This window comes from Papio anubis, chromosome 1 (genome assembly GCF_008728515.1).
Source record: "Papio anubis isolate 15944 chromosome 1, Panubis1.0, whole genome shotgun sequence".
Lineage (NCBI taxonomy): Eukaryota > Metazoa > Chordata > Mammalia > Primates > Cercopithecidae > Papio > Papio anubis.
Genome location: NC_044976.1, coordinates 13803216 through 13831191, shown reverse-complemented (window position 1 = coordinate 13831191; position 27976 = coordinate 13803216). Strand labels below are relative to the sequence as shown.

Here is a 27976-nt window from a genome sequence, read left to right as displayed (position 1 = left end):
AGACAGCCCAGGGATTGCCAGGGAGGGCCGGGCCAGGCAGGGAGCCGGTGTCGCGGCCTCGCAAAGAGCAGAAGGGAGTGGGGAGGGGCCGGGCCATCTCCGTGAGACCCCTGAACTTGCTCCATTCACAGACATTTTTAGGTTTTTAGTAGTGGTCCCATCAGACAGAGGCAAGGATTCAGGCTCAGCCTCCCATACGCCACCCTCGCCCACCGCGCTGGGGCCGGAGCAGGGCGGTCGGTGCAGCCCCCGCTACTTAAACGTGGACTGCAGCTCCTTGAAGGCCGCTTTCCGCTGCTTCATCTCCTCCGCCTGCTTCTTCCGTTCCTCCTGCTCCGCCTTGATCTCCTCCTCGAAGCGGCTGGACACGTTGATGGCCTGGACCTGTGGGGGCATGGGGGTGAGGGGTCAGGGCTGGATGGTGTATGTTGGGGGGGGTCTCCATGCTACAGCTGCTTTTCCTTTTTTAATTTTTTTGAGACGGAGTCTCGCTCTGTCGCCCAGGCTGGAGTGCAACGGCGTAATCTCGGCTCACTGCAACCTCCACCTTCCAGGTTCAAGTGATTCTCCTGCCTCAGCCTCTTGAGTAGCTGGGTTTATAGGTGCACTCCACCATGCCCGGCTAATTTTTGTATTTTTAGTAGAGACGGGGTTTCACCATGTTGGCCATCTGGCTGGTCTTGAACTCCTGACCTCAGATGATCCACCCACCTCAGCCTCCCAAAGTGCTGGGATTACAGGCATGAGCCACTGTGCCCAGACTTATGGCCGCTTTTCCTGGGGTCCCTTCTGGCTCAGGCTTCTGCTGAGTCCTACCCAGCAACACAAACAGCTTGACCGCACCAGCTCTGGCCCTGGGCCAGGCGCTTCATTCTCCTTCCTCAGCCTCAGTTTCCTCACTAGAACCTGGCACCCAATAACTCTGATCTTATGGAGTTGTCGAGAGGATTGAAAGAGAGAACGTATATTCTGTGGCTGCTGCAGAGCAAGGGTGCTCGAAGGGCGTCACTTAAGCCGCTGCCATCCTGATCCTCTGCTTCCTGTCCGGGGAGCCCAGGGGCCCACCCAGTGCCACTGATGAACCCTGAAAAGTTCCACCGATGCTCGGAAGCCCAGAGGGAGGTGGGAGGCAGTCTCTGGAAGGAACGTCCTTGGCTTAGCAAGGAAAGAGAGAAACAAGGCGGGAGAGCTGGAGCCCTGGGTGGGCAGGACCCAGGAGCCACCAAACCACAGGTGTCCCTTCCATCTGAGAACTTGCTAAAAGGGGAGGGTATTGTGCATGCAGGTGGTCTCTGAGCCCCCAGGCTTCCTCCCAGGCTGGAGCTGGTAGGGCAGGTGTCTGCCGGGGACCCTGGAGAACCAGTGCTGTGTTCTCCTGGGCCCTTCCCTCCTAAGACCCAGTCCTCTGGGTTAGCGGCTCAGTGTGCCAGGACCGGGGCACCTCAAGGTAGTCCCTGTCCCATTTTGAAGAGTACATGTCCCTCACCCATCCTCTGGTGGCTGCCAAGGATCTCAGCCAGGAGTGGGAGGGGACAGAAGACAGAGCGTGTGGGCCTGGCCCAGCCTGGCAGGGAGTCAGCTCCCATCTCTGCAGCCTCAGCAGGGACGGGAAGAGGACGTATTAACTTCGGGCCGACCCAGGGTCCCCTTGTCCTGGAGCGTGGGTCAGGGCACCCCTTGGGCTCCTTACCTTGGCCTCAAAGAAGCTCTTGGCCCCCTTGACGCCCTCACTGGAGACATCGATCTCGGAGAGGCGGGCCAGCACGCACAGCCCGCTGTCCTCCTGAAGCTCCCCGGCCGCTGCCTTGCGGAAGATCAGGAGGAACTGCAGTGGGAAGAGAGATGCGCGCGGTGTCAGGAAGGGAGGGAGGGAGGGGAGCCAGAGTCCCTGGCCACACCCAGGCCCCAGCCTCAGGCCTCCCCTGCAGAGAAGGATTGGGGGGCAGTGAGCTGGGTCTTGCCCCTTGGTGCTCCTGTGCTCCCCCTCACTGGGCCTCTGCCCATCTGTACGATGGACGGTGACTCATGTACCCACCCAGGATGCTGGGATTCTGCAGCCCTGCCCCGCCCACACCAGCTCCCGACGACACGGCCTCAGCCTACCTCTTACCTCTGTCTCCCACTGTTCCCCCGTGAACCTACTCTGTGTTCCATGTATTGAGTCCTGAAGGTGTCATGACAGAATGAGGGAGCCTCCCAGACAGTAAAACACATGCCCAAAGTTTCAGCGCCTAAAAGTATCGGAGGGATTCGAACCCTGCTCTCTAACTTCTAAGCTGTTACCCTGCACTGCCCACACCTCCCTCCCAGCCACTCACACTCCCTCACCTGCCCCTGCCACCTCTCTCCTTCCCTGCATCCTTCATGCTTCCTGCCAGACCTCCTGGGCCCCACTTGGGCCTCGAGTCCCTACACCTAACCCTGTGCTGCCTGGGGTCCAGTATCATTGCTGTCTGGCTTGGAGCCTCCATTTCCTTCCCTGAGAAACAGGCTTGCCCCAGCTCCTGTCTGGGAGTGAGATCCTGGACATGAAGTCGCCCAGTGCTGTGGCCCTCTTCCTCGGCGTCACAGCCCTGATTTCCCTCTGTGGTGTCTCCCCCTCTACACTTCCAGGAAGGAACCTTCCAGCACAGGGCCTTTCTCTACCCCAGAGCCTGCACAGGGCCAAGCATACAGAAATCGCTCAACACAAGCTCCCTGTGTGAAGGAGGGGATGTCCCTCTCTCCTCTTCCTCCCTGAAAGGACCTCACAGCCCTCTCTGGTGCCCGCTCTAACAGGCCCTCTGAAGCCTCACTCGGCCAAGCAGCAGCTGCTCAGAGCTGCTGTTCAATAGCGATGCCGTTCATTCATTGACAGAGGGCGGGGGTTGGTCTCTCCCGGGCCACCAGGTCCTCAGGTGAAGCCCCTGGTCGGGCTTACCTCCCGGAAGCTCAGCTTGCTGTCAAAGTCCTCATCCACCTCCTTGATCATGTTTTTCAGGCCCAGGTGGGTCTGAGGGGCCCCAAGTTTCTCCATCATGAGCTTTAGCTCCATCAGGTCGATGAAGCCGTCCCGCCCGGCATCATACCTGCAGACGCAAAAAGAGAGGACATCTTGGCACTGGCTCAGTCAGAGAAGCTGCAGGCTTGAGTGCAAGGAGACTGGGGGACCAGAGGGCATCTCCCACCAAACATATCATCCCGTCACTGCCGGAAGGGACCTCAGTCCAGGCAGACGACCCATATGTGGCTCAGCTCCTGCTTGGTTACCTCTGATGACGGGGAACTCACCACAGGGCCTGGCAGCCTCCTGCAGGTAGAATAGCACTAACTTCTGGACAAGCCTGAGGCACAAGGAAGCTGAAATGACAGCCTCCGTGTGCTGACTGTGATGGCCCAGACAGTGAGAAGGAATTCTCTTTTTTTTTTTTTTTTTTTTTTGAGACAGAGTCTTGTTGTTTTCCAGGCTGGAGAGCGGTGGCTCAATCTCGGCGCATTGCAATCTCCAACTCCCCAGTTCAAGCGATTCTCCTGCCTCAGCCTCTCGAGTAGCTGGGACTACAGGCATGCACCACCACACAGCTAACTTTTGTATTTTTAGCAGATTCAGGGTTTCACTATGGTGGCCGGGCTGGTCTTGAACTCCTGACTTCAAGTGATCCACCCACCTTGGCCTCCCACAGTACTGGGATGACAGGAGTAAGCCACCGTGCCCGGCCGAGAAGGAATTCTCAATACCAAGGCAGGATGGATCAGGCTCTGAGCTGAGCACTCAGCACCTCCATGACCAGCGGGCTTCCTGGAATCTCCATGGGCACTTGGGGGACATCTCACCCCCACGCTAGATGGTAGAACCTTGCAGGCAAGGGCATGGTTTCTCAACCTCAGACCTTAAACAATCTGGACAGAGTAAATCCTTGCCGTAGGGGCTGTCCTGTGCATTGTGGGAGGTTTCTAGTAGCATCCCTCCTGAGTTGTGACAGCGAAAAATGTCTCCCAAACATTGTCAAATGTCCCCAGGGGAGAAAAAGCATTCCCTGTTGAGAAGCACTGGAATGGGGGATGTGGCGTGGGTGTGGAAGGTGCCCTCTTTCCATGTGATAAATGACTCTTCTTCCTCAGCACCCTCTGTACTGGGGGGTCTATTTCATGCCCCCCCCCCCCGGCCAGCTTACCCTAGGTACTGGGAAGGAGGTTAAAAAGCACATAGTAGGTGCTCAAAAATGTGTAATGAAGAAATAAGACGTGAATAAATGAAGGGGTATCTAAGGCAAGGTCTCTGCCTTTGTCGAGGGCACAGAGCAGGAGGGGGACAGGGGGCAGTGCCAGGTGGCAGGAGGCGGCCTGGGTGTGTTCAGGGAAGTGTGGCGCAGTGCCTGCAGGGAGTGGCGGAGACTGGCGGGGCGATGCCTCCCCTCCACCTTGCACACTCAGGTTCTCTTTTTTCTACCATCACAACCTGGCAGAGACAGGGATGGGGTTGGAGGCAAGTCCCTCTTGACCGGCTTCTGTGTAGTACAAGTCTAGGTGGCCTCTCTGCCTGTTCCCTGGCTGGGAAGGCACCACTGGTTGCTGGAGCACACAGCCTGGTGAAAGAGGGCGAGGCGCTGTTTGCCCAGCTGGGCTCTCTTACCAACCAAACACCTGCCCTGCCGGTCTCTGGGAACAGCATGGGAGGAAGACAAGATGGGGGCTGGGGAGAGTGAACCTTGAGTTGGTAAAATGGGCTTTTCTTTTTTTCTTTTTCTTTCTTTTTTTTTGAGACGGGTGTTGCTCTGCTGCCGAGGCACGATCATAGCTTACTGCAGCCTCTACCTCCTGGTCTCAAGCGATCCTCCCACCTCAGCCTTCCAAGTAGCTGGGACTGCAGGTGCATGCTACCATGCCTGGCCAATTTGTGTAATATTTTTGTAGAGATGCGGTGTCAGTATGTTGTTCAGGCTAGTCTCGAACTCCTGGGCTCAAGCAATCCTCCCACTCAGCCTCCTGGAGTGCTGGGATGATCGTGCATCATCTTTGCCCAGTCAAAATGTTTTTTTCTACACCTAAAGAAGTCTTATGCAGTCCCCAAGGCCTTGAGCTGGCTGGGTGACAGTGCTGGTGACAGCAGCGCAACACAGGGGCCTGTGTCCCAGAACCCTATGTCCTGGGCGCTTGAGCTTTTGCATGAAGATGTCTCATGTGTGCACCTTCTTCCCAGCTCCCTTTGCCTTCTCTAGTTAGGTGTACTTTAAACACCTAATAGCAACCAGGTACTGAAATCTGTCTTTATGCAGGGAACTGCTTACTTTACTTAATCCTCCTAATAACCTTAGTTTACAACCAAGGCTCAGAGAGGTTAAGTGACCCACCCACAGTCACACAGCAGTAAGGAGGGAGCTGGGCTTCCAGACTACGTCCACTGGACTCATAAACTTGCACATTTGCTCTGTACCCAGCCCCTCCCCAACGTGTCCTGGGGCCGCTGCAGAGCACAGACGGCTGCCTGGAGCGCGAGGGGAGCATTTGTGCGAGGGGTATAAATAGTTCACCAGCCAGTGAGTCAGTGGTTGGAAGTGACACAGCACAGAAAAGATGGGTCTTGGGAGCCCTGGAGGGAACACAGGGTCCTGGGGCCTTCTGTCCCACTGATGGGTGAGGACTGGGGTGGAGGTGGATGGGCCAGCGGCCCCTGTGGGCAGTGGCCACCTCTGTGGCAGTAGAAGGTGTGGGACTCAGAGGGTCAGGCAGGCCAAAGCTGCTGCAGTCCAGCCTCTACCTGGAGCTGGAGGGGCTCTGGGGGACACAGAGGAGGCCCTTCCTGTCATCTCTGGACTTTGTTTGCTGCCTGGTGGAGGGCTGGGCGGGTGCCACATGATACGAGCTGTGCAGGGGCACCTGGTAGGGACTCAGTGCTACAGGCAAGTCAGGAGGACTCCCTCCCTCAGTGCCCCGAAGGAAGCCCTGCGCTTTCTGACCCTGGAGAAACCCCAGGAAGGTCAGCGATGACAATGCAGTCCTGGAGAGAGAATTACCTGGGCTCCTCAGCCACAAAATGCAGCATCTCTTAAGCTGGGACCATGTGCCCCCCAGGGGACATCTGTAATGTCTACAAGATGTTTTGGTTGTCATACCTGGGGCAGGGGGTGCGGTGGTATCTGGTGGGTGGAGGCCAGGGAAGCTCCATAGCGCACAGGGTGGCCCCACCACAAAGAATGACCTGGCCGGCCGGGCGCGGTGGCTCACGCCTGTGATCCCAGCACTTTGGGGAGGCTGGGGCGGGGTGAATCATGAGTCAGAGATCCCAAAGACCATCGGGCCAACATGGGTGAAACCCGTCTCTGTAAAATACACAAATTAGCTGGGCATGGTGGCAGGCGCCTGTAATCCCTGCTACTTGGGAGGCTGAGGCAGGAGAATCACTTAAACACAGGAGAGGAGGTTGCAGTGAGCTGAGAGTGTGCCACTGCACTCCAGCCTGGAGTGACAAAAGCGAGACTCGTCTCAAAAAGGGGCAGCCTGGCCCCAGAATTGCCACTGGTGCTGAGGCTGAGAACCCTGCTGCAAGGGGGCCTCTCTCATGGGCCACTGTGAGGAATATTTGAGCCCACCCCATGTCCTTTCTTTGGGTCCCCAGAGCACAGAGCTAGCTGCATAAATGGGAGTCGCCGCCACTAAAACAAGATTGAATCGCACTTCCCACTGCCTCCTGTGGCAAAGCGTTTTCTTTACAACCCTGTCAGCAATCCTCAGGTCGGATTAGGTCAGGAGGGCTGTTATCGGTGAGGCCACCAGCCCCCTAACCAGCAGGTCAGGGGTTCATGTCCCAGCCCCTGGGTCCCACGTGCCTCTCCCTGAGCCCCAGTTTTATTTATTGCTCAAGTGCATGGGTTTCTTCTGCAGCCAGGGGCAGCTCAGTTTCAGAGGAAGTGCAGATAAAGTGTCCAAACTTGGATGGAAACGTGGGCTGTGGATCCCTCTGTCTTTGGCAGCTCCCAGGCCTGGCTGGGCCGCAGCTCAAACCACGATTTGAACGGCCGCCTCTATCAATCAAGGGCCAATCAATTGCTGGGGCTGGAATCCATCAGGGCAGCTCTGGCTTAGAGGGGACAATATGAGGAGCTGGTGTGTGCCAAAGAGTCCATCACCAAGAGGAGGTGACTGGGTGAGAGGCCAGGTGCTGGGGTGGGAGGTGAAGCCCCCAGAGGTAGCCGTGGAGGAGGCCATTCCCAAGAGACTCCTGGAGAGTGGCCATCTGCCCTGTGCCTGGGCTCTGATGTGGTCTAGTGCAGGGGATCAGCCAGGTTCCAGGGTCAACCTGATTGAAGATGGCCTTGAGGGTTTGTGGTTACGTCAACTGTGCTGAGACTGACTTGGGTCCAAACCCCAGCTCTGCCACCTGCTGGCAAAGTAACCCTGGTCAAGTCACCTAACCCCACAGACCTCAGTTTCCTCATCTACATCATGGAGATCAAAGAACTCATCTCAGGATGGAGGCAAAGTTAAAAGAAGTGAGGTACAGGCAGACTTAGCACAGAGCCTGAGGTCCACAGGAAGCACTATACATGCCTACTATGATACTAAAACCAGTTATTATTATTCCTAACATCTACCTTTAAGATTATTAAAGAGTAAATGAGGCTGGACGCGGTGGCTCACGCCTATAATGCCAGCACTTTGGGAGACTGAGGTGTGAGGATCACTAGAGCCCAGGAGTTTGAGACCAGCTTGGGCAAGGTAGGCAGACCACATCTCAATAAAAAAAATAAAGGGTCAGGCATGGTGGCTCACGCCTGTAATCCCAGCACTTTGGGAGGCTGAGGCAGGCAGATCACGAAGTCAGGAGTTCAAAGCCAGCTTGACCAACATGGTAAAACCCTGTCTGTACTGAAAATATAAAAATTAGCCAGGCATGTTGGCGTGCACCTGTAATTCCAGCTACTCGGGGAGGCTGAGGCAGTGCTTGAACAGGAGGTAGGGTTGCAGTGGCTGAGATTGTGCCACTGCACACTCCAGCCAGCCTTGACAAAGTGAGACACTGTCTCAAATAAATAAATAAATATCTGGGCATGGTAGTGTATGCCTCTGGTCTCAGCTACTAGGTAGGCTGTGGTGGGAGGATCACTTTAGCCCTGGAGGTTAAGGCTGCAGTGAGCCCTGATTGAGCTACTGCTCTTTAGCCTGGGCAACAGAGTGAGACCTTGTTTTAAAAAAAACAAACAAAAAAGAGAAAATGAAAACGAGATTACAGATATAAAATGCCTGGCTCACAGCGAGTCCTTAAAACCTATTAATTTTATCATCATCATAATAGTAGTTGTTACATTGAGAAGTTTGTGTGTGTCACATATACACATCATATACTTCACACATACAATATAAAAAGGGTGATGATATTAGAAATAATGTTAAAAAACACACTGGTCTCTGCCACAGGCTCCAGTCCTGATTGGTGGTACAGGGCTGGGAGGCAGGGCTTGTGGTGGCTTGGCCTGGAGGCAGGGGTGGATATGACGACCCAGGGGATCCCTCCAGCATGAGCCCTCCTCTGAATGCCTCACCTCTCCCCTACTAGGCCTGACGCAAAGCCCCAGCATCTCTGGGAGGTGGGAAGACAGACGGCCGCTGGACAGAGCCCTTGAACAGGGAGAGAGGAGACAGGGAGCGAGGAACCTTCCCTTGGGGTTGGAGGGAACACTCTCACGGTGCCGGTGTGTGTGTGGGGGGGGTGGGGGACAACTGGCAGCACAGGAGAGAACGAGGTTCCACGATGGCTGGAAACAGGCATCTCCCGGGCTAGGGGGCCTCTCACCCACCAGCCCTTCTCCCTGAGCTGGGACTGAGGTTGCAGGTGGCTTAGAGCATCCAGAAAAAGAGAGGTCAGCCCGCAAGATCCACCCAGACAGCCTGGTCTACCTGTTTTCCATTACATAGGGAAACTGGGGCCCAGAGTGGGCAGTGACCAACCCAGGGTCACACAGCCAGCAGACTGCAGGATTCCAACAGCTGGAAGCTCTTCTCCTCCCTGGCCCCCTCTCTTTTTCCTGGTCCCATGGAGGGTCCCACATTCTCAAGCTTGAAGGGCCAGCAGAGGCTGGACTGAGAGCCCAGCGTGGTGCCTGTTTGGGAAGGCCAATGCCATTCGGCAGGACTGGCAGAAAGCACCCAGCCTGGGAACTCAGCACTTTTCTCCAGCACCGGAGGGAGGCTGTGGGGCCTGGCACTGTGCCTGCATTCCTATCTGCCTCCCCCTGAATTGTTCTTGCCAGGAAGGGCTCAGCAGCTAGCTGCGCCCTGGATGCTGGGAACGAAATCCCCACCCATCCCCCTCTTGAAAGCGGAGCAACGGGTTACCCCGCAGGACAACCCTTCCCCTTTGGGGTAAGCATGGTCCCCAGCTGGCTGCTTCCCTGCCCCTGCCTCTCTCCCAGTTCTGATAACTAGGGGGTCACAGGGGTAGGCAGTGGAGGCGTCAACCATGCATAGTGCAGACGTCCCAGCCTTGCGCACAGGCGAGCCACACGTCATAACCTATCATCATTCCTGGCTGCTCTGCTGGGCGCTTGCTATGTGCCAGGCGCGATGCCAGGTGTTTCGCATCAGATTCTCACAAGAAGTCCATGAAGCGGCATGAACATTCCTATTTAACCCACAAGGAGATGAGGCTCAGAGGGGAAGCCACTTGGCCCAGGTCATAGGTGACACGGGTGTCGATGGGCTCTGAACCAGGCCTGATCAAACACATGCACTCTTAACGACTATGCTATGCCCTGATGCCAATGGGTACACAGCAGTGAACTTCAGGGTTGGAAGGGATATTGGAGGCCATCTTATTCAGTCCTTCCTGAAAATCAGATTCCTGATGTAGTTCTTTGTTTAGTGCCTTGAATACCTCTGAGGGCAGGAAGCTCATTGCTTGTCTAAGGGGGCCTATCTTGGCTTTGGAACTATTAGAAAGTTGCTCCTCGGCCAGGTGCAGTGGCTCATGCCTGTAATCTCAGCACTTTGGGGGCTGAGATGGGCGGATCACTTGAGGCCAGGAGTTCGAGACCAGCCTGACCAACATGGTGAAACTCTGTCTCTACTAAGAATACAAGAATTAGCTGGGTGTGGTAGTGCAGGCCTGTAATCCCAGCTACTAGGGAGGCTGAGGCAGGAGAATCGCTTGAACCCGGGAAGTGGAGGCTGGAGGGAGCCAAGATTATGCCACTGTACTCTAGCTTGGGTGACAGAGCAAGACTCTGTCTCAAAAAAAAAAAGAAAGAAAGAAAGTTGCTCCTCATGTAGGTCCCCCGAGCTGCGCTGCACATTCTGATGGCAGAAGGAAGCAGAGTCATCGCAGCCACTGCACTTGGGAAGGTGGGAGCACAGGGGACCCCAACTCCCATCCCAGGCTTTGCTGATGGCCCCTCTGGGCATGCGGGTCCCAGGAAGACAGACAACTGGACGGGGTGCGTGTTGGGTATGGGCTCAGGAGCCCTCAGGACCCCCTGGCTTCCCCAGTTCCTGCACGTCCCCACCCCCAGACCGCCTGACTCATACGGGGAAAGCCCAGCGCTCGCCACTTCCTCTAGTCCTATCTGGGAATCTCACACTTGATTTGTTGCCCTGGGTCAGCTAAGCGGGGTATGGGGTAGGGAGAAAGAGAGAGAGAGAGAGAGAGACGGAGAGATAGATAGAGAGCACACAAGTGTGGCACTCGGGGCTCCCCCATGGAGGATAAAGAGGGAGATACCACGAAATTTGCTGGGGGGGCTGTCAGGGCTCAAGGGCATCCTAAGCTGGAGTTCAACACATCTCACCGCACCTGCGGCACTCCCTGCCAGCCGCCCCCTTTCACTTCTTGCTCTTCATAATCATTATTGTTATGATAGTGATTATAAAGAATATTTATTGAATGCCTAATATTAATATAACCCAGTGTTTATAACGTAACTCAATCTTTACTCCATTCATCTTATCCTCTTACAGCTCAGACAGACAAAGTCACCTGCCTAAGGATAACCTTAAGTCAACCTCAGGAAGCAGTGGGGAGACGGCTGTGCGGGGGCCTGAGCTGAGGCTTAGCGCTTCTTAAACGTCAGTAGGCACACCTGGTGAAGCTGGTTACAGTGCAGATTATGGGCCGGGCGTGGTGGCTCATGCCTGTAATCCCTGCACTTTGGGAGGATGAGGTGGGAGGGTGGCTTGGAGCCAGGAGTTTGAGACCAGTCTGAGCAACATAATGAGATCCCCATCTCTGCAAAAATAAAAAAAATTAGCCAGATGTGGTGGCGTGTGCCTAGAGTCCCAGCTACTCAGGAGGCTGAGGTGGGAGGATCACTTAAGCCCATGAAGTTGAGGCTGCAGTGAGCTATGATCGTATCACTGCATTCCATCTGGGTGACAGAGCAAGACCCTGTCTCAAAAAAAACACAGATTACAGTCTGGTAAATCTGGGGTGGAACCTGCGCGTCTGCATTTCTAACATACTCCAGGGCGGTGTTGATGCTGGTGTTTGGGCAACTGTAAGGGTTCAGAGGACTTGGGAACCAGGGGAGGCCCAGGTTCAAATTCTGCTTCTGCCCCTCACTAGCTGTGTGACTTTGGACAAATCACGTAACCCTTCTGAAAGCCTAGTCTCCTTAACTGTGAAATGGGTGAGGACAATGTTGCAGGATAAGAAAGGACCGAATGGGAGGCAAAGCGCCTGGTTTGAAGCATCTGATGGCTCAGGACTCCCCAGGTGGCCCGGCTCCCGTCTGGCCACACCTTTCTGCTTCTCTGCTGTCCTTGAAAAGCGGAAGTCAGCCAAGGAGAAGGCTGCCCAGCAGTCAGGGGAACTCAGCTGCTCCAGGGTGTGTGGACCTTCCCTGCAGAGGCTGCCAAGTGACTGCCTCTGCTGGCGGGGCTGGCCTTGTAGAAAGGACCCCCGACATCCCCTGAGGCAGCAAGGCCTGCTGTCCTAGAGCCTAGACTCTCGCAGTGGAAGCCAGTCCAAGCCACCCAGGCCTTGGACCCAGGGGGCGTGGAGGAGAGCAAGGAGGCCGAAGAAGAGAAGGCAGGAAGGGTGGACCAAAGAGGAACCAAAAGTCCTGGGTTGGGGGTGTGGGGGAAGGAGAGGTGACTCAGACATTGATGTAGAGGGGAAGTGGGAGGAACGGAGTAAGGGCCGAGGCCGGGAAATCCTCCCTCCCCAGGGGTGCAGGGCATTCTCCCCACCCACTGACCCTAAGCTGCAGGTGAAAGACCCCACCTCTCCACCTCTCTAAGGCTCTGGGAGGCTCCCCCAAGCCCCACCCACAAACACAGCTTCACTTGGCCTCCAGGGGCTCGTTGCAGGAGGATCCGGTTCTAATCCTGTCACTGTCAGTTCATATAATCTTAGACAAGTGACAATTGCCTTGAGCCTCAGTCTCCTCATCTGTCAAATGGGATAAAAATGAAAGTACCAGCCTGGGAGCAGTGGCTCACGTCTGTAATCCCAGCACTTTGGGAGGCTGAGGCAGGCAGATCACTTGAGGTCAGGAGTTCGAGACCAGCCTGGCCAACACGGTGAAACCCCATCTCTACTCAAAAATAAAAAAATTAGCCAGGTGTGGTGGTGTGTGCCTGTAGTCCCAGCTGCTTAGAGGCTGAAGCAGGAGAATCACTTGAACCCAGGAGGCGGAGGCTGCAGTGAGCCAAGATCACGCCACGGTACTTCAGCCTTGGTGGCAGAGTGAGACTCCATCTCAAAAAAAAAAAAAGGAAAACAAAGACAGTATCAATCTCATTATGCTGGTGTGAGAATTCAATTCCGTTCTCTAAATAATACACATAGGCTCCTCCAGGAATGGCTAGAACTAGTGGCTCTGTTTAACAAGGAGGGGGCACAGAGGCAGGGGCTGGCTGCAAAGAGAACATCAGCATGGTGTGATGCGTGAGAGCTTTTGGTCCTCATGGCAGAAATAAAGAAGGAAACCTTCCATTGATAGCCCTGTGGGTGCATCCTCTCTACCCCTAAATCTCTACACGTTTGTTCTATATAAGACTGTAAGCCTCCTGAGGGCAGGAACTTGATTCATTTAATTCTCTGGATCTTGTAGCACAAAAACTTAATAACATATCTGTTGGAAGAATGATCACATGCGTGAAACTTGCATTTTTCAAAAACATCATCTATCATGCAAACAGCCCAGACACCATGATGGGCTCTTAACAAAGACCCAGAGCTTTTTTATACCTAATCCTCAGAACTTTACCAGGTAGGTTCTTAAGCCCCTGGGGAAACCAAGGCTCAGAGAAGCTGAGTTGTCTGCCTGGAGCAACCCAGCTGGGTGGTGGCAGACGGGAATCCCTGTTGTGCACCCTCCAGAGCTGTTGTTTGCTCTCCCCTTTTTTGTGCCACCTGCCTTTCCTGTAACTAGGTGATAATGAATTCATTTCTCTCTTTTCGTTATTTATCAAAGCCATATGTAGCTGTCAATCAGAGTGGCTGTTCAGCAGGAGAGAAGGAGGGCTCTAACCTTGGGTCCTGTCACTAGGGCCCAGAGCAAAGGGTTGTCAACAACCTGGCAGGCCGGAAGCTCCACTGGTGGTTAAGTGGAGGCAGCCAGTGGGTATTGTGGAGCTGGCTCTGAGCCAGCCGCAATGACCAATGCCAGGGCCCTGTGAGGGGGCCCAGGAGAGGGTGTATGCTCAGCTGGGGATGGCGGTGACAGTCATTTAGTAACGACTTGCTCTGTGCCAAGCACTGGGTTAACCGCCGTACCCAATCCTGTGAGGTGGGCCCCTGTCCTCCCTGTTCCTGGGTGAGGAACAGAAGCTCAGAAGGGCTCCTGGGCCCACAGCTGGATTCAAACCCAGGGCTGCAGACTCCACAGGCCCTGCCGACTGTGTCCAGGAAGGGCTCCTGGGAGAGGTGTGTCCCTGGAGGTGGAGGGTGGAGAGGAGGGTGGGATGCTTTCAGAGCTTGTGCAGGGAAGAGTTGGCCAGAAGGAAAGGAAAGCCTACCTCTCTGATGCAAGGTATCCTGAGATGAAGTGGCTGGGGACGAGGGTGGGGACAGGGCCTGCAAGGCTGGGCTAGGCAGGAGACAGGGATCTAGGGCATCGTCCTCAGATTCCACAGCAGGTTCAGAATTACACGGCTGCATACCTTTCCGGCAGGTCTCGACTTACAAAACCCTCCAGAGCACCCCCTAGGCTGTTGTCAGCACCCCCAAGGCTCTCCAGGGCCATTCTATTTGCCTCTCTGACAGGAGGGTTTCAGAGCCAGCCCTGGAGGAGCAAAGAGAGGGAGGCAGCAGCTGGGAGATCAGAGGTGCTGGACATAGCCTGAGGCCGCACGGGGAGGGGGACGGGGAGTCCTGGCTGCCGGGGCCAGGGAGACGCAGGGCCTCCTCGTGCCTGGCACTGGGCCAGAACTCTAAATGTCTCATGTCCTCTGAGCCCCACCCTGAGACACTGGGACCACTCTCCTCACCATACAAGGTTTCAGCCTCACTGAAAAACTCTCTGTAACCACGAGCAAGTCACCGCCACACCTTTCTGGGTCTTGGTTCCCTCTTCTGTAAAACGGGGGGAGGGGCTGGAGTCAACCCTTCAGGTCTCTCTCAGGGGGAAGTGAATGACTCTAGGTGTGAGACCAGTGATGGCTGAGAGTCTACCTTCCCCCTGTCCCCTCTCTTCCCCATCGATCTCCAGCCTTGGGAAGCACCTGCTGAATCAACATAGATGGGTGGACCAGAAGGCCCTGGAAGGCAGTTCCAACATCCAGAAGCGCTTAGGACCCCTCAGACATACGCAGGTCAGGGCTGAAGGACCTTTGGGGGTCATCAGGGATAGCCTGCCCCTTTTACAGGTGGGTAAGACTGAGGCCCAGGGAGGACATGCAGACTAGGACGGAGGCCCAGCTTCCTTGCTCCCGGCCCCGAAGGAAAGGCTAGCTCCCATTCTCCTGCTGACCTCATGGTCTCCTGCCTTCTGCTCTGGTGACTGGCTTCCCAGGAGGGCAGGCTCCCCTCCTCCCTGCCCTCTGCTCTCCCCAGAGCCCTGGCTCTGATGCCCTGGCTATGATCCGGGGACCCTGCTTGGACCCAGGAGGCTGCAGCCCTACTCGGCCAGCGGAAGCAGAACAGGGGTTTTGTCTTCCACGAGAGTCCGTCTGTTGGCGGCGGGGTTGGGCTCGGTTGGCACAGTGAAGCCTTGTTTCCTTGAATACACAATCTGCAGCTTTCCACCCTCACCCGGGCCCTGACGGGCGGCACTTGCTTCCCTAGAGGTTCAGCTTCCTGGCCCCTGCCTGCCCCATCAGCCCTCCCAAAAACCTGGCAAGCAGTGCTGGCGCCAAGAGGTAGCTTGGAGGGGTCCAGGTGCCCTCAGTCTCCCTCAGAGTACCTCTCATCAAACTAGAAACGGCCTATGTAAAAAAAAAGTGAGTTTGCTGTGCAGATGAAGCTTGCCGACTGTTCCCTCAGCCGCATGCCACTTCCAACCATACTGCAGCCTCCCAAGTCCCGCTCATCTGAAGTGTCTGGGTTCTCCCACAACAGCTCCACCTTTGTTTTGGTGGCCAGTGGGCAGGGAAGCTATGGAAGCCCAGGAGAAGGAAGGCTCTGGGGGAAAGCAGAGACTGTGGCTGGAGGTGGGGACATGAGTGGACAATCCGCCAGGAACATAGAAGCAGGTGCTGGAGGTTTTCCAACGTGAAAGCAGATGTCTGTGATGGGAAACCCAGAAGGAGAAGAACCCAGGATTTGGAGTCACAGACCTGGGTTTGAATCCAGGCTCTATCATTTCCTAGCTGTGTGGTCGTGGCAAGTTATTTAAGACTCCTTGTCTGCACAAAGGTGCCGAAGAGCTCTGTGTCACGGGGCTGTTTCAAGGACCTGGTGAGTGCCTCAGCACTATCAGCACAGGGATCTCTGTGGTGTCTGAATCAGCTCTGCACTCCCCGATGGGGGCAGTGACAGACACGGATCCATACCCACCCCTGCATCTGCCCGCCCCGGCAGTGTTCAAGCTACTCTTTCAGGAAGCCTGGAAATCCTGCTCTCCCAATCTCGCCAGTCTTCGGCTGGGAAGAAACTTTAGAAGAACTCCAACCAAACAGCCTGGAGTCAAGGAGGTGGCACCCTGGGATTTTCTCAGAGGTTCAGAGGGGCTGGGGGTCAAGGACTTGATGTTCCCCCAGAAGGACCTTGGGAAAGTATGGGACTTGTCAGTTACCCCCAACTGGGAACCAGAAATCCTTCCCCCTGCCTTGGGGCCAAATGCAGAAGCTGCTGCAAGCTGTCCTGAGCAGGGGAGAGCCTTTCTCAAACTGTGCGGTTGCAAAACGCCCCTTCCTGGGCTTCCGGCTTGATGTCTGGGCACTGACAGCTGCATATGGTGAGGTCTGCCCCCACCTCCTGCCCAGCCAAGGGGGAGCCGGCCTTGCTGCATTGCTCCCTCGGCCTTGGGCTGCCTGTGCCGGGTGGGCTAGACCTCCTGGCTCACCCCCAAGACTCAGCCTCAAGCCAATTCTATCCCCTTCCAGAACCACTCCCCACCAGCACCCAGATCGTGGAACAGAGGCTGTTCCCTCTCCAGGAGCCAGGGGCAGGGGGACAGGGAACAGGAGGTGGGGACAGGTACCAAAGGGAGGGGCACTGGCACCTTCCCCACCCCCTGGGCACACACATGGTTGGGAGAGAGTGGCTGTGCATCTTAGACCCAACAGAGTGGGACCCAGGGATGGGCCGGAGGGAGCTGGGCCCTCTCTCTCTAGCCCCTCCACAGAGACATTAAGACTGTTTTTGTGGGGGGACGGGGGGATGAGTCCACAGGCCTGGGGGTGCCCATCTACCCTGGTGAGGGCACAGCACGTGGAATCTGATGGAATAAAGGGTAGGTATGGGGGTAACAGGGCAAGTCACATAGGAAGGGGCCCCTTTTGACTAGGGTGGGTGTGGGACATTGGGGGTTCCTGTGGGGAGGGAAGGGGATATATGGAGTGGGGAGGAGAGATGGGGGCCTTGTGACAGAAGCAGGTGAGCAGTGACTGCAAGCTGCTGGGTGCAGGGGGGTGGGGCGGGCAGGAGGAGGAGGGAGGCCTTCCAAGCCCAGAGGGGACTCGGCCCACAGGGACGACTGGAGTGAGGTTTACACGCCTGCAGAGGGGGAACGGGGCCGAGGGGTCCCTTCCTAGGGAGACCACTTGTGAGTGAAGGATTTGAGTCCTTTTTAATGAGTGGGTGGAGATGGGAAGGGCCAGTCTTCGCCCCCAGTTTGCTGGTGGATGCTAAATAACTGGAGAGGAAGTTGGGGGAATCCCTGCCCAGAACCCACCTTGAGGGAGACGTGAGATCAGGAGAGGAAATGAAAAGACCTTAAGGAAAGGAATGTGGTTGGCATGTGGTGTCCGGGGTCACTGGGGTGGGTGTCTTTGGCCAGCGTGTGTTGGGGTGGGGGTGGGGAACGCGAGCAGCTGGGATGGGGGAAGGAAGGCCGCTGGGTCCTCAGCCTCGGTGTGTGCCTTGTGGGTTGGTGAGGAAGCGCCACTAACAGGGTAGGGGGCCCGGGACCCACACGTGTGGTAGTGGGGGTGGGGCTCGCGGGGCCTGGCGATTATCTGGAAGGAGGTTCGGGGTCCCCAACTCTGTGGGCGCGTCTATGGTGTACCGGAGGCAGCACAAATATGAGTCACCGCCGCGTGCCAGGGCCCGGGGGTCCCCCAGACTAACGTGCGTGGTGGGATGCCGGGTCTCGATCTGGAAGGGGCCGCGGGGTCCCTAACCCCGGTGCGTCTGGGTTCGGGGAAGCTTGGCTGACTGCTGGGGTCCTGGGTGGGCGCGGGATCCGGGGATCGGGGGGTTCGGGGCCCGATACCGGGTAGTGGAGCGGGCGGGGGGCCGGGTCGCGCGGGCACTCACTGCTTGAACATCTTCTCCATGTCCTTGATCTGCTTCCTGGAGAACTCCTTGAACTCGGTGTAGGGGTTGAAGACGCGGCGGCTGGGCGACTGGGGCTCGCCGATGCCCTGGTTGAGGTCGGCGCGCCGCAGCAGCTTGGCGCTCAGCTCGCAGTCCGCGCTGCCCAGCGCCTCGGCCGCCTCGTCGGGCGCCCCCGCCGCCGCCGCCGCCGCCCCGTTCAGCCCGGGTTGCTCCGGGGTCTCGCCGCCGCCCTCGCCCTCCATCTGCAGCCGCCGGCTCAGCTTGGTGGCCAGCTCGTCCGTGGCCATGGTGGCCCACACGGCACTCGCCTTGACCGGGCCCCTGCTCGCAGCGCAGCGCCGCCGGCCGCGCTCTTCCTCTTCCTGACACTCCCCGGGCCAGGCACCGCCCCCGAAGGTGGGACTTGGGCCCTGGCGGGGACCGCGCGCCCCGCCTCCGCCCCCGCCCCCGGGCCCGGACCCGCGCGGCGTGCGCGTGATCGCTCCCGGCCACCGGGGGTCGAGTGTACTCTGCGCGCCCCGCCCGCCGTCGTCTGCCCCCCGCGAGGCTGGGGAGCGCGACGGAAAGCCATTGCCCTCTTGGTGCCCGCTGTAGCAGCTGAGCGGGAGGGGTCCGGCTGGGGGCCGGGGCCGGGCGGGAAGGAAGAGGGCTCCTCCCCCGCGGCTTGGGTGAGGAGCTGGGCTTGCCGGGGGGCAGGGGGGCGAGGAGGGGTGCCGCCCCACCCCCTTCTCCGGAATCCCCACGCCGTGAAGTCATAATCCTGTATCTGTGACACCCTGTCGGTTGCTATGGAGACGACTCGCTGTTAAACACTGGCGTTCTCAATGAGGGTTGCAGGGGTTCCGAGGCGGACCTGAGGAGCACAAACCCCTGTTTAGGGTGAACGGTGGCGGGCGCCGCTGGCCTCTTGGAAGAGGACAGACTAGCAGCTGCAAGGGAGATGGGGCTGGGCTTCACCCCTAAAAGGGCCCCTGGAGACAGCGGGTGAGGGACAGGGGAAGGGGCTGGTGGTCCTCTCTCCCGAGGCCCCGCACCATCACACAGATGACTTGGCAGAATAGCTGCTGGGCCAGTGTTGTCGCCTGTGACTGTTCTTTAGGGAAACTGACAGGGAGATCATGATGTCGCCATTTTGATGGGGTCACCAGAGGAGAGATGTCCTCTCCAAAGGCTCCTGGACAGGGCTAGGGAAAGAGTTCAGATAATAAGTATCTCTGTGGTCTGGGCTGTCACCTCACAACTGCACAACTCTGGACCTTCAGCATCAGAACCACTGGGGCCTAGGTTAATAATACAGATTCCCGGGCTCCAATTTGGACAGACAAAACTGATCTCTGGGGTGGGATCCAGGAATCTACATGTAAACAAGCACCCAGTGGAGTTGTGCTCACTGAAATTTGAGAATCCCTGATTTAGAAGGACTATGCTCTGTGCATGTTCTCTGAAATGTTAGGTCAATCAGGACCCCTCTACTGAAACTGCTCCAACCAGCCAAGGTGCAGAGAAAAGATGCATGCAGGGCCCCCAAACCAGTGTGCTGTGGAGGCAGGGAGCCCTGGAGAATGTAAAGCCAGCAAGCTGTTACAGAGTGATGTGCACAGAACAGACACTCAGTTGATATTTGTCAATTTGCTCTGTTTAAGAACATTGCTGAATTAATTTAAAAGGTATTTTTAAAAGAATGAAATTGAGGAAAAAACCTTCAAGGTTCAGAAAATGTGAAGTTCTCATTGACTTATTTATAAAAATTGTTTTTGAGTCCAATAAAGATGCTTAGCTTAAATGATTTCTTTTTTAAATCTCAGAATTAAGTTTCTCTTAGTTTTGGGCAGTTTGGTCCAGCTGTTTGCAAAAGACAGGCTTCCCTATCTCCCATATGCAGCCCTGAAGGACCCAACAGAAGCAAGATAGTTATTTAAGGAATGTAAAGGACTAGGGACAGGATGTAGATTCAAATGTTTAAGATGATGTCTGCAGATGATGTTTGTAGATGCTGAAGTTTGTTGAATTCTTAGTCTTCCTCACAAAGCAGATAATTTCAAGACTCTGGTGAGCCTCAATTTACTCCAGTTTATGATTTCCAATGGTTCTGCATAAAACTGGGTTGCCGTTTTATGAAATTGTTTGCATCTGCTTCACGTGGGCGCAAACTTCACAGTGAGGAGATAATGTGAGGGTTTTGCCTTCTTGCAAAACAACTTACATATATATGTGAAGAAACTGGGGTTTGGGTTTGAATTATGTGGACTGCCTGTGTGTAGTAAGCTCTCTGGTCAGTTACCCATTTGGCTTTGTGTGGACACAGCTCATGGGAGCGAGGGTTGCCTTCCATGACACACAGGTTGGGGGAATTCGTGCTCGTTACCTATAGCATCTTGCAGGAGGGCTGCTGAACACCGGAGCCTTGCAACTGTTAAACTCAGGCAGAGCTCAGGAAATGCTGCCCGGATGGGTGAGTCGTTTTAACACCTCTTGGGTTGATTTTTCTCACAGGTTTTTGGAGTTTGCAGAGCTCTGAGCCTGTGACCACAGGGTGAGACCTCAAGCTGCCCAGTACTGTGGCCCCATTTCAGAGGCCTTGGGCCTGGGCCAGAGATGGACACTAGGGGCTGTCTTTTACTAGAGGTTTTTTTCTTCATTGGTCATTGGTCATTGGGTTTCAAGAAAAGCACTTTTTTCAGGAATCAAAGAAGCAGTGATGGAAGGAAAAGCAGAGAAAACCGATGAGCCCTGATTGGCGGTGAAACTTCCAGGAAATATCACTTGCCTCCTGATTAGGGGAAGAGTGACCCTGAATTTTGTGCCCCAAGCATAGATTCTGGCAGAAAGAAATGATCTGGACTGATGACACACTACAGCTTTCAGTCATGTGGAAAGAATGATCTTCAGGAAAAATCACACCCTTGGCAAAGGCTTTTTACAGAGGCAAGGGCGAGCCGGCCAATTCTGACAATATTCCAGTGGCAAGGGAGCCAGGCTGACTTAGTCATCATTACTTATGTTTCTTCTCTTCCTCCCACATCTCCTTGTATAACTGTCTTTTGGGGAGGGGTGAAGTGATAGTAAGAAAAACAACAGCACTTTGAAAAAGGGGTGGGGGGAGAAACAAGAAGGAGAGAAGGAGTTGGGAAGAGCTCTTGAGTGATGGGGAGATGGCACTGGGGACATTCTGGAGCCTGACAGAACTGTGTGGTCCCTCCAGCCTGAGATGCTGGGAAAACAGGAAGGGATTTGGGAGATGGCAGAGATGAAGTTGGCTCACAAAATGCAGGGCTCCCTTAGCACTTCACAAATACCAGCTTACGAATTAATCATTACAAACACTCCACAGTCATCAGGAAACCCTTGATGGATGGAGAAAGATGCACAGAGATCAAAGTTCAGGGGCAGCAGCAATATTCATTTGGGGCAATTGGAGTGACAGCAGCACGGGGTCACAGCCTGGTTGACCTCAGAGGCTTTCTCATCTCTTGCAAGATTTGGAAGCTATGCAAAAGGTATAATGGGGAGAGGCGCTGATGTCAGGCATTTATGGGACCACTGAGGGGGGCAAAGAGGCAGGACAAAAAGCCAATGACGATGGGTCAACAGCTGCAGGTAGACCCATTTTCAGGTTATTAGAAACTAACTTATCTCTCCAGCTCTCTCTTTTTTTTTTTTTTTTTTTTTGAGATAGAGTCTTGCTCTGTCACCCAGAATGGAGTGCAGTGGCGTGATCTCGGCTCACTGCAACCTCCACTTCCTGGGTTCACGCCATTCTCCTGCCTCAGCCTCCTAAGTAGCTGGGACTACAGGCACCTGGCACGACGCCCAGCTAATTTTTTTGTAATTTTAGTTGAGATGGGGTTTCACTGTGTCAGCCAGGATGGTCTCGAACTCCTGACCTTGTGATCCACCTGCCTTGGCCTCCCAAAGTGCTGGGATTACAGGCGTAAGCCACCACGCCCAGCCCTCCAGCTCTCTTTTTGTGGTTACCTTAGACACTATGAATCTACGTGAAAACCAAGACGATCGATCCTTCGAGTGAGCTGCAGGTGTCCAACGGGGTGTGTTTTCTGCTTCTAAGCGACAGGCAATTCCGTGTGCAAGTTTAACACCCTGATAGGCCCTAGCCTTAACTATGTTTTAAACTCCCCAAAAGTGTTTTTGTGTTTGTGTGCATGTGAGGGAGATACCTTAAAATCCAGCAACGCTGCTTCCACAGTGCTCTCCTGGGCCCCTTCCAAAGACAGTAATAATATGGGCAGCTGGTTTCGATTTTTATACTTCCAACAGCTACTCTGTGAAAACGGTGTGCAGCAACAGCCAGGCAATCCATACATACTTATTAAATGTGCTGGGCACTGGGTACTGGTCCTGGAATTCTCCTGGTTGTAGGCAAGCTGGGGGACAGGGAGGTGAGAGCTGGAATCGTCATTCTGAAGTGTGATATTTATTGGATCCCATACTAGGCGACTGATGGAGAGGGGCTACCACTCTTCCAGCTGAACCCGCTCTGGTTGGGACCCAGCGATTATTTTCCATAGCGAAGTGTTCATAAAATATCTATTACTTCCAACACAACCTCCTGGGGGAAGGGACCTGTCTGTCTGCTTCAATTCTGGATCCTCAGCACCCACATCAGGGTACCTGGCCCGAGGTGAGTGCTGTAGAAATAGTTGTTGAATGAATGCATGAAGGCCTGCTCTGCCTGAGGGCTGGGGACAGATTGGGTATTTTCTGTGTCCCCTCCAGAGCATCCGGTGGCCCAGTTTTGGGTCTCAAGGTCACTGCCAAGAAAGAGAAGCTGCTAAAGTGACACCTCAGTGCACCCACATGACTCAACACAAAAGTTAACAGGAACTCTTCAAAAACCAGCCTCTCAAGTGTCTGTCTCCTGTCGTCCCTGAGGACAGCATCAGTGGCATCAGATAGGGGTTGGGGCTGGGTGACCTGCTGGTCCTCAGCCATCACTGTGGCCCAGAGGTCATTTAAGCAGCTCTCTGCTTAGCAGACAGGCAGAGGGAATAGATGGAAGGTACAGGTAAACACTGCATGTGGCCACCGCAAGGACACCCCAGAGCCTGGGAAACGGACAGGGACATCGTCAAACCAACACATAATGGACGAGTGCAGAGAGAGGCAAAACCAGTCAGAAGAAGTAGCATGGTGCCTAGCCCAGGGACACCTGACTTAAGGTATTTTTGTTGGTTTGTTTTGTTTTTTGAGACGGGGTCTCTCTCTGTCACCCAGGCTGGAGTGCAGTGGCACACTCACTGCTCCCTGCAGTCTCAACCGCCTAGGCTTAAGCGAGCCTCCCACCTCAGCCTCCTTAGTAGTAGCTGGGACTACAGGTGTGCACCACCACACCCAGTTAATTTTTTGTATTTTTTTGTAGAGACGGGATTTCGCCATGTTGCCCAGGCTGATCTGAAACTCCTAGGCTCAAGCAATCTGCCCGCCTCGGCCTCCCAAAAGGTAGGGATTACAGGCGTGAGGCACCACACCTGGTTGACCTAAGGTATTAACTAAAGAAAGCAGGTGATTCTCAGGGGGGCCTATGAAAGCAGCCTGCCTAGAGGAAGGGAACATACCATGAAGGCGTTGTCTTCTGAGACTCAGTCCAGGACAAGCAGGTCTTTTAGACCCAATGACAACGCTCCCTAGTGTGCAGATGCATCTCTCTGACTACAAAAGGCAGTGTGGTTGTGATATTTTATATATACAGTTTTTGTTATTGTTGTTTTTGGGATAGGGTCTCTGTCACCCAGGCTGGAGTGCAGTCGTAAGAACATGGCTCACTGCAGCCTCAAATTCCCAGTTTCAAGCAATCCTCCCACCTCAGCTTCCTGAGTAGCTGTAACTACAGCCATGTACCACCTGGCTAATTTCTCACATCTTTCTGTAGAGACTGGGTCTCACTGTGTTGGCCACGCTGGTCTCAAACTCCTGGGCTTAGGCAATCCTCCTGCCTCGGCCTCCCTCAGTAGTGGGGTTACAGGCGTGAACCACTGCACCAAGCCCATATTTTGTTTTTTGTCCACAGTTCCTGGCTTATAACTCCCATGGCCCTTGTTACAGTAAACACGATCTCACTCTCTGACATTCTTCTACCCTCCTTTCACCTGCCCACAGCAGGACTCTAATCTGATTCTGGGTCTAATCTCATTGCAGAGAGGATCCTGCCGGATACCCTGGAGGAAGGAATGCTGCACAGAGAGGCTGAGAAGAGTTTGAACAGACAGGCCTTGCTGGGTTTAGAACTCTTTTTGTCCAATCCCATTTTGACACAGTTGTCCATGCTTCAATCATACTTATCCAATGAGGTTTCCATAACAGGCCTGAGAGGACCGGGTTCAGGAGCTTCCAGACAGCTGAGCAGGTGGAGGTTCCTGGAGGGTGGTGTGCCAGGGAGAGTGCGGAAGCTCCGCCCCTTGCCCCATACCTTGCCCTATGCGGTCCTTCATCTGCATCCTTTAGTTTTTTTTTTTTTTTTTGAGATGGAGTCTCGCTGTTGTCGCCCAGGCTGCAGTGCAATGGCACGCGATCTCGGACCACTGCAACTTCCGCCTCCCAGGTTCAAGCGATTCTCCTGCCTCATCCTCCTGAGTAGCTGGGATTACAGGCACCCATGTATTAGCCACTATGCCTAGGTAATTTTTGTATTTTTAGTAGAGATGGGGTTTCACCATGTTGGCCAGGCCAGTCTTGAACTCCTGACCTCAGGTGATCCACCCACCTCAGCCTCCCAAAGTGTTGGGATTACAGGCGTGAGCCACCGTGCCTGGCCTGTATCCTTTATAGTATCTTTTATAAACAACCAATCAAAAAAATAAATAAATAAACAACCAATCAGCAAATGTGTTACTCTGACTTCTGTGAGCTGCTCTAGCAAATTAATCAAATCCACAGAGGGGTCAGGGGAACCCCAACTTGAAGCCTGTCGGTCAGAAGTTCCAGAGTCCCGGACTTGTGACTGGTGTCTGAAGTGGGCAAGTCTTGGGGACCGAGCCCCCAGCCTGTGGGATCTGATGCTGTCTCCACGTAGATAGCAATGGAATTGAATTGGCGGACACCCGGCTGGTGTCTGCTGCAGAGCTCATTGCTTGCTTGGTGGTGGAGAGAAGTCTCCCTCCACATGTGGTCACAGCATCTTCTGTCTGTGTTGATTGCTTTTGGTGTTGATCAAGAGAACAGGAAAAAGCACACTGAATGGTATTCTTTTTCCCCATATTCAAAGTGGTGTAATTGTTAGGAGGTAGGTTTGGAAATCCCAGTGGGGTGACCTTGGCCAAATTACCTTTCTGGCCTCAGTTTCATTGTCTATAAAATGGGATCCTCTCAAGCACTCCTATCTCTTCCTGGAGTGCTTGAGAGGATTCAATGAGAAAATTTATGGAAAGTGTTTACTTCAGTGCATGGCACATAGTAAAAGCTCAAAAAGGTCTCAATGATGAAGATGACAATAATCTTGCTTCTAGGTTGTCATGTGGCAGGCAACAGCTGTGCAGATCCTAATAATCTACTCTGGGTGACAGTTTAACACAGGGGTTGGCAAACGTGGCCCACTTCCTATTTTTATAAATAAAGTTTTATTGAAACATGGCCGTGGTCATTCATTTATGTATCATACTGCACTGGTAGAGTTGAGTGGTGGTAATGAGACACCTATGGTCAATAAAGCCCTTTAGAGAAGAAAAGATTTACTATTTGGCCCTTTACAGAAAAAGTCTGTCCTCCTGTCTTCATTCATTAGTAGACAACCAGCTGGTTCCTGGACTTCCCTGAGGAAAGTGCTATATTAAGCAGTTGTGGGTATGAAGTCTGGGCTCCAACACTTGCTCTGTGACCTTGGGCAAGTTACTTACCTACTCTGGGCTCATCATTTTCACAGGTATAACAGGAGTGATGACATGGTGGGGATGAAGTGGGCTATTGTCTGGATCACGCTTTGCATAGTGTCTGATGGCCAGGAAGGACTCTATACAAAGTAGTTACTATTATTAGCTATTACATTTCAACTGATGAAAGGTACAGAGAAACTCCCAGGAAGAGGGTCTCTTTAAAGAACACCCAGCAGTAATCCCATACATAGCCAACAAGATATGTGGACGTCAAAAGTAAGTGCTCCCATGCAACATACCCAGTAAATTAATGATTCTGCTTCCTTTTCAGTCAAAGCAGTGGATCAGAATTTGAAAAGGAGTAAAGGTCAAGGCCATGAGGTCTAACTAACATGGTAGCATCAGTGCCTGGCCCATAGTAGGCCCCCAGTGTCTACTGGCTGAATGGATGGAGGCTGGTTGTTTAACTGTAACACCATACTCTCTGATGATAAGACCACAGTTAGCCAGAAGATAAAGTTTCTGCCTCCAATATTTTTGGGTCTTAGAAAGGAAAACAGTGTGCTAAAGCTGATAGGAAACTCAAAACAAGGACCTGCTAATGCTTCCCCCAACTGGACGGAGGCATTGCAATGGATTCCTGGGCAACAGATGGCAAAGAAAAATGTTTAAAAACAAAAGCAGGCACATAAGGTCATGAATTGGCCCAAAATAACCTGGGACACTGAGCAGACGGACGCAAGCAGCACACCTGATGGAAATGAGGCCAAGCTGATGCACTGAAATAGCCTCACCGGTGCCCTCCGTCCTGCTTTAGGAGGCCTCAGGATGGAAAAGAGGCATGCATTAGTATTATCAGGTTTAAGTTTCCTCACATCCTTAGTGGATTGCTTTCATTCCTAAGTCCCTAAAAAATTGGATACCACTCCACTTACCAGGAGCACGCTTTGGAATGCAGATCTGGAAGCTATTTTTTCCCTCCAGACATTTCATGACTTTGGTTTCTACAACAGCAGGCGATGGTGACACTGCCAAGTTTCAAGAGAAGGGCACCTTATCTGCAAAGTCACGAATCCAAGGATCCACATGGGCTCCCACTGGCAAGGGCAGAAGGAAGTTGTTTGTCTTAGCTTCTTGAAAGATCAGAAGAAGACTGGGAGGTTTGGGTATACAGGTACCTTGTACCATGGTGCAACCCCCAGAGGAAAGACAGCTGGTAGCTTCTCAGAATCAGTAGTGGGTGGGGGCTGTGTAGCAGAGCGTCATAGTAAATGCCCATTTGGTTGCAATGAACAGAAACTCAAACCAGCTAAAGCAAAAAGGGGGCATCTATAGGGAAGAAAAGCCAGCTCCTGACATCCAAGCCTGACTCTTCAGCTTTGCTTAGCCACTGATTCTCTGACCTTCCTCATTTCCTCCCAGTAAACTCTCTTTCTGTTTAAGTTAGCCACAGGAGGTATCTGTTGTTTACAACCAAGGGATCTTGAGTGATACAAAGGGTCCTAGCGGAACCCAAGGGCAGGCATTGGAACTGGCCTTCACAAGGAAGGGAACTGGGAATCAGAAAGTCATTGGGAATCAAGGTAACTTTCTCCTGGGTCAGCTGAGAATGTATTCAGCTTCAAATAGCAGAAAACTCAATGTGAGTAGATTGTAAAAATTTGGAGCTCCTCCCGCACCGACTCTGGCTTTATCTGTTAGGATATTAACAAACACAAGGCAAGTAGAGACTTGAAAAGTGCTTGTGTATTGGGGCTTGTTCTCACCTGCTGCTCTTGGGAACCTGTGGCCACCACATGTGAACGAGCCTAGTCCAGTCAGCTGAAGAATGAGTGGGCCTGCTGAGCAGAGACAAAGTGTGGCAGTGGAAGGCCTCTCTAGACCAGGTTTCTCAACCTCAGTGCTATTGACATTTTAGATCAAATAATTCTTTGTTGTGGGGAGTTCTTTTATCCATTGTAGAATGTTTAGCAGCACCTTTGGCCTCTACCTCTAGATGGGCACCTACCCTTCCTTTGTTGTGACAACTAAAATTATGTCCAAACATGGCCAAAGTTCTCTTGGGGGGAAAATTGCTCCTTGCTGAGAACTACTGCCCTAACCCAACTTGCCTGCCAAGGCCAGGTGTATGAAAGAGGCCATTCTAAACCATCCAGCCCCAGCCAAGACAGTCCAGACAGGACAAGTGTGCAACTTGATCCATGGAATCAAAAGAAATAATAAATATTTGTCATTTTAAGTCACTCAATTTTGGGTGGTTTGTTCCACAGCACAAATATATAGATCTGACTACAGTGGC

The 27976-nt window shown here is 53.8% G+C and overlaps 1 protein-coding gene and 1 long non-coding RNA gene across 4 annotated transcripts; one reads left to right on the top strand and one right to left on the bottom strand.

Annotated features, from left to right (window-relative positions):
- Nucleotides 1–128: 128 nt before the first annotated feature.
- Nucleotides 129–18235, bottom strand: EFHD2 (EF-hand domain family member D2). Its single transcript, XM_003891160.5, has 4 exons — nucleotides 17834–18235; nucleotides 2921–3068; nucleotides 1691–1825; nucleotides 129–384 (listed from the first exon to the last, which is right to left on the bottom strand). The coding sequence occupies exons 1-4, from the start codon at nucleotides 18139–18141 to the stop codon at nucleotides 253–255; spliced, it is 723 nt and encodes a 240-aa protein (XP_003891209.1). The 5' UTR covers nucleotides 18142–18235; the 3' UTR covers nucleotides 129–252.
- A 123-nt stretch (nucleotides 18236–18358) lies between these two features.
- Nucleotides 18359–24357, top strand: LOC110742907. Of its 3 annotated transcripts, XR_002521183.2 has the most exons (5): nucleotides 18359–18838; nucleotides 20236–21351; nucleotides 22306–22493; nucleotides 22589–23031; nucleotides 24008–24357. It is a non-coding gene; the product is annotated as an uncharacterized LOC110742907 (long non-coding RNA). The 3 variants fall into 3 exon arrangements; XR_002521182.2 differs by lacking the exon at nucleotides 24008–24357 and adding an exon at nucleotides 23232–23271 and having other exon boundaries at nucleotides 18364–21351; XR_002521181.2 differs by having other exon boundaries at nucleotides 18366–21351.
- The last annotated feature ends 3619 nt before the right edge of the window (nucleotides 24358–27976 follow it).

Coding starts and splice junctions, on each gene's coding strand:
- EFHD2 (XM_003891160.5), bottom strand. CDS start 18,141: ATGGCCACGGACGAGCTGGCCACCAAGCTGAGCCGGCGGCTGCAGATG. Junction 3,069..17,833: donor ATGGAGAAGATGTTCAAGCA/GTGAGTGCCCGC, acceptor TTGCGTCTGCAG/GTATGATGCCGGGCGGGACG. Junction 385..1,690: donor AGAGCTTCTTTGAGGCCAAG/GTAAGGAGCCCA, acceptor ATGCCCCCACAG/GTCCAGGCCATCAACGTGTC.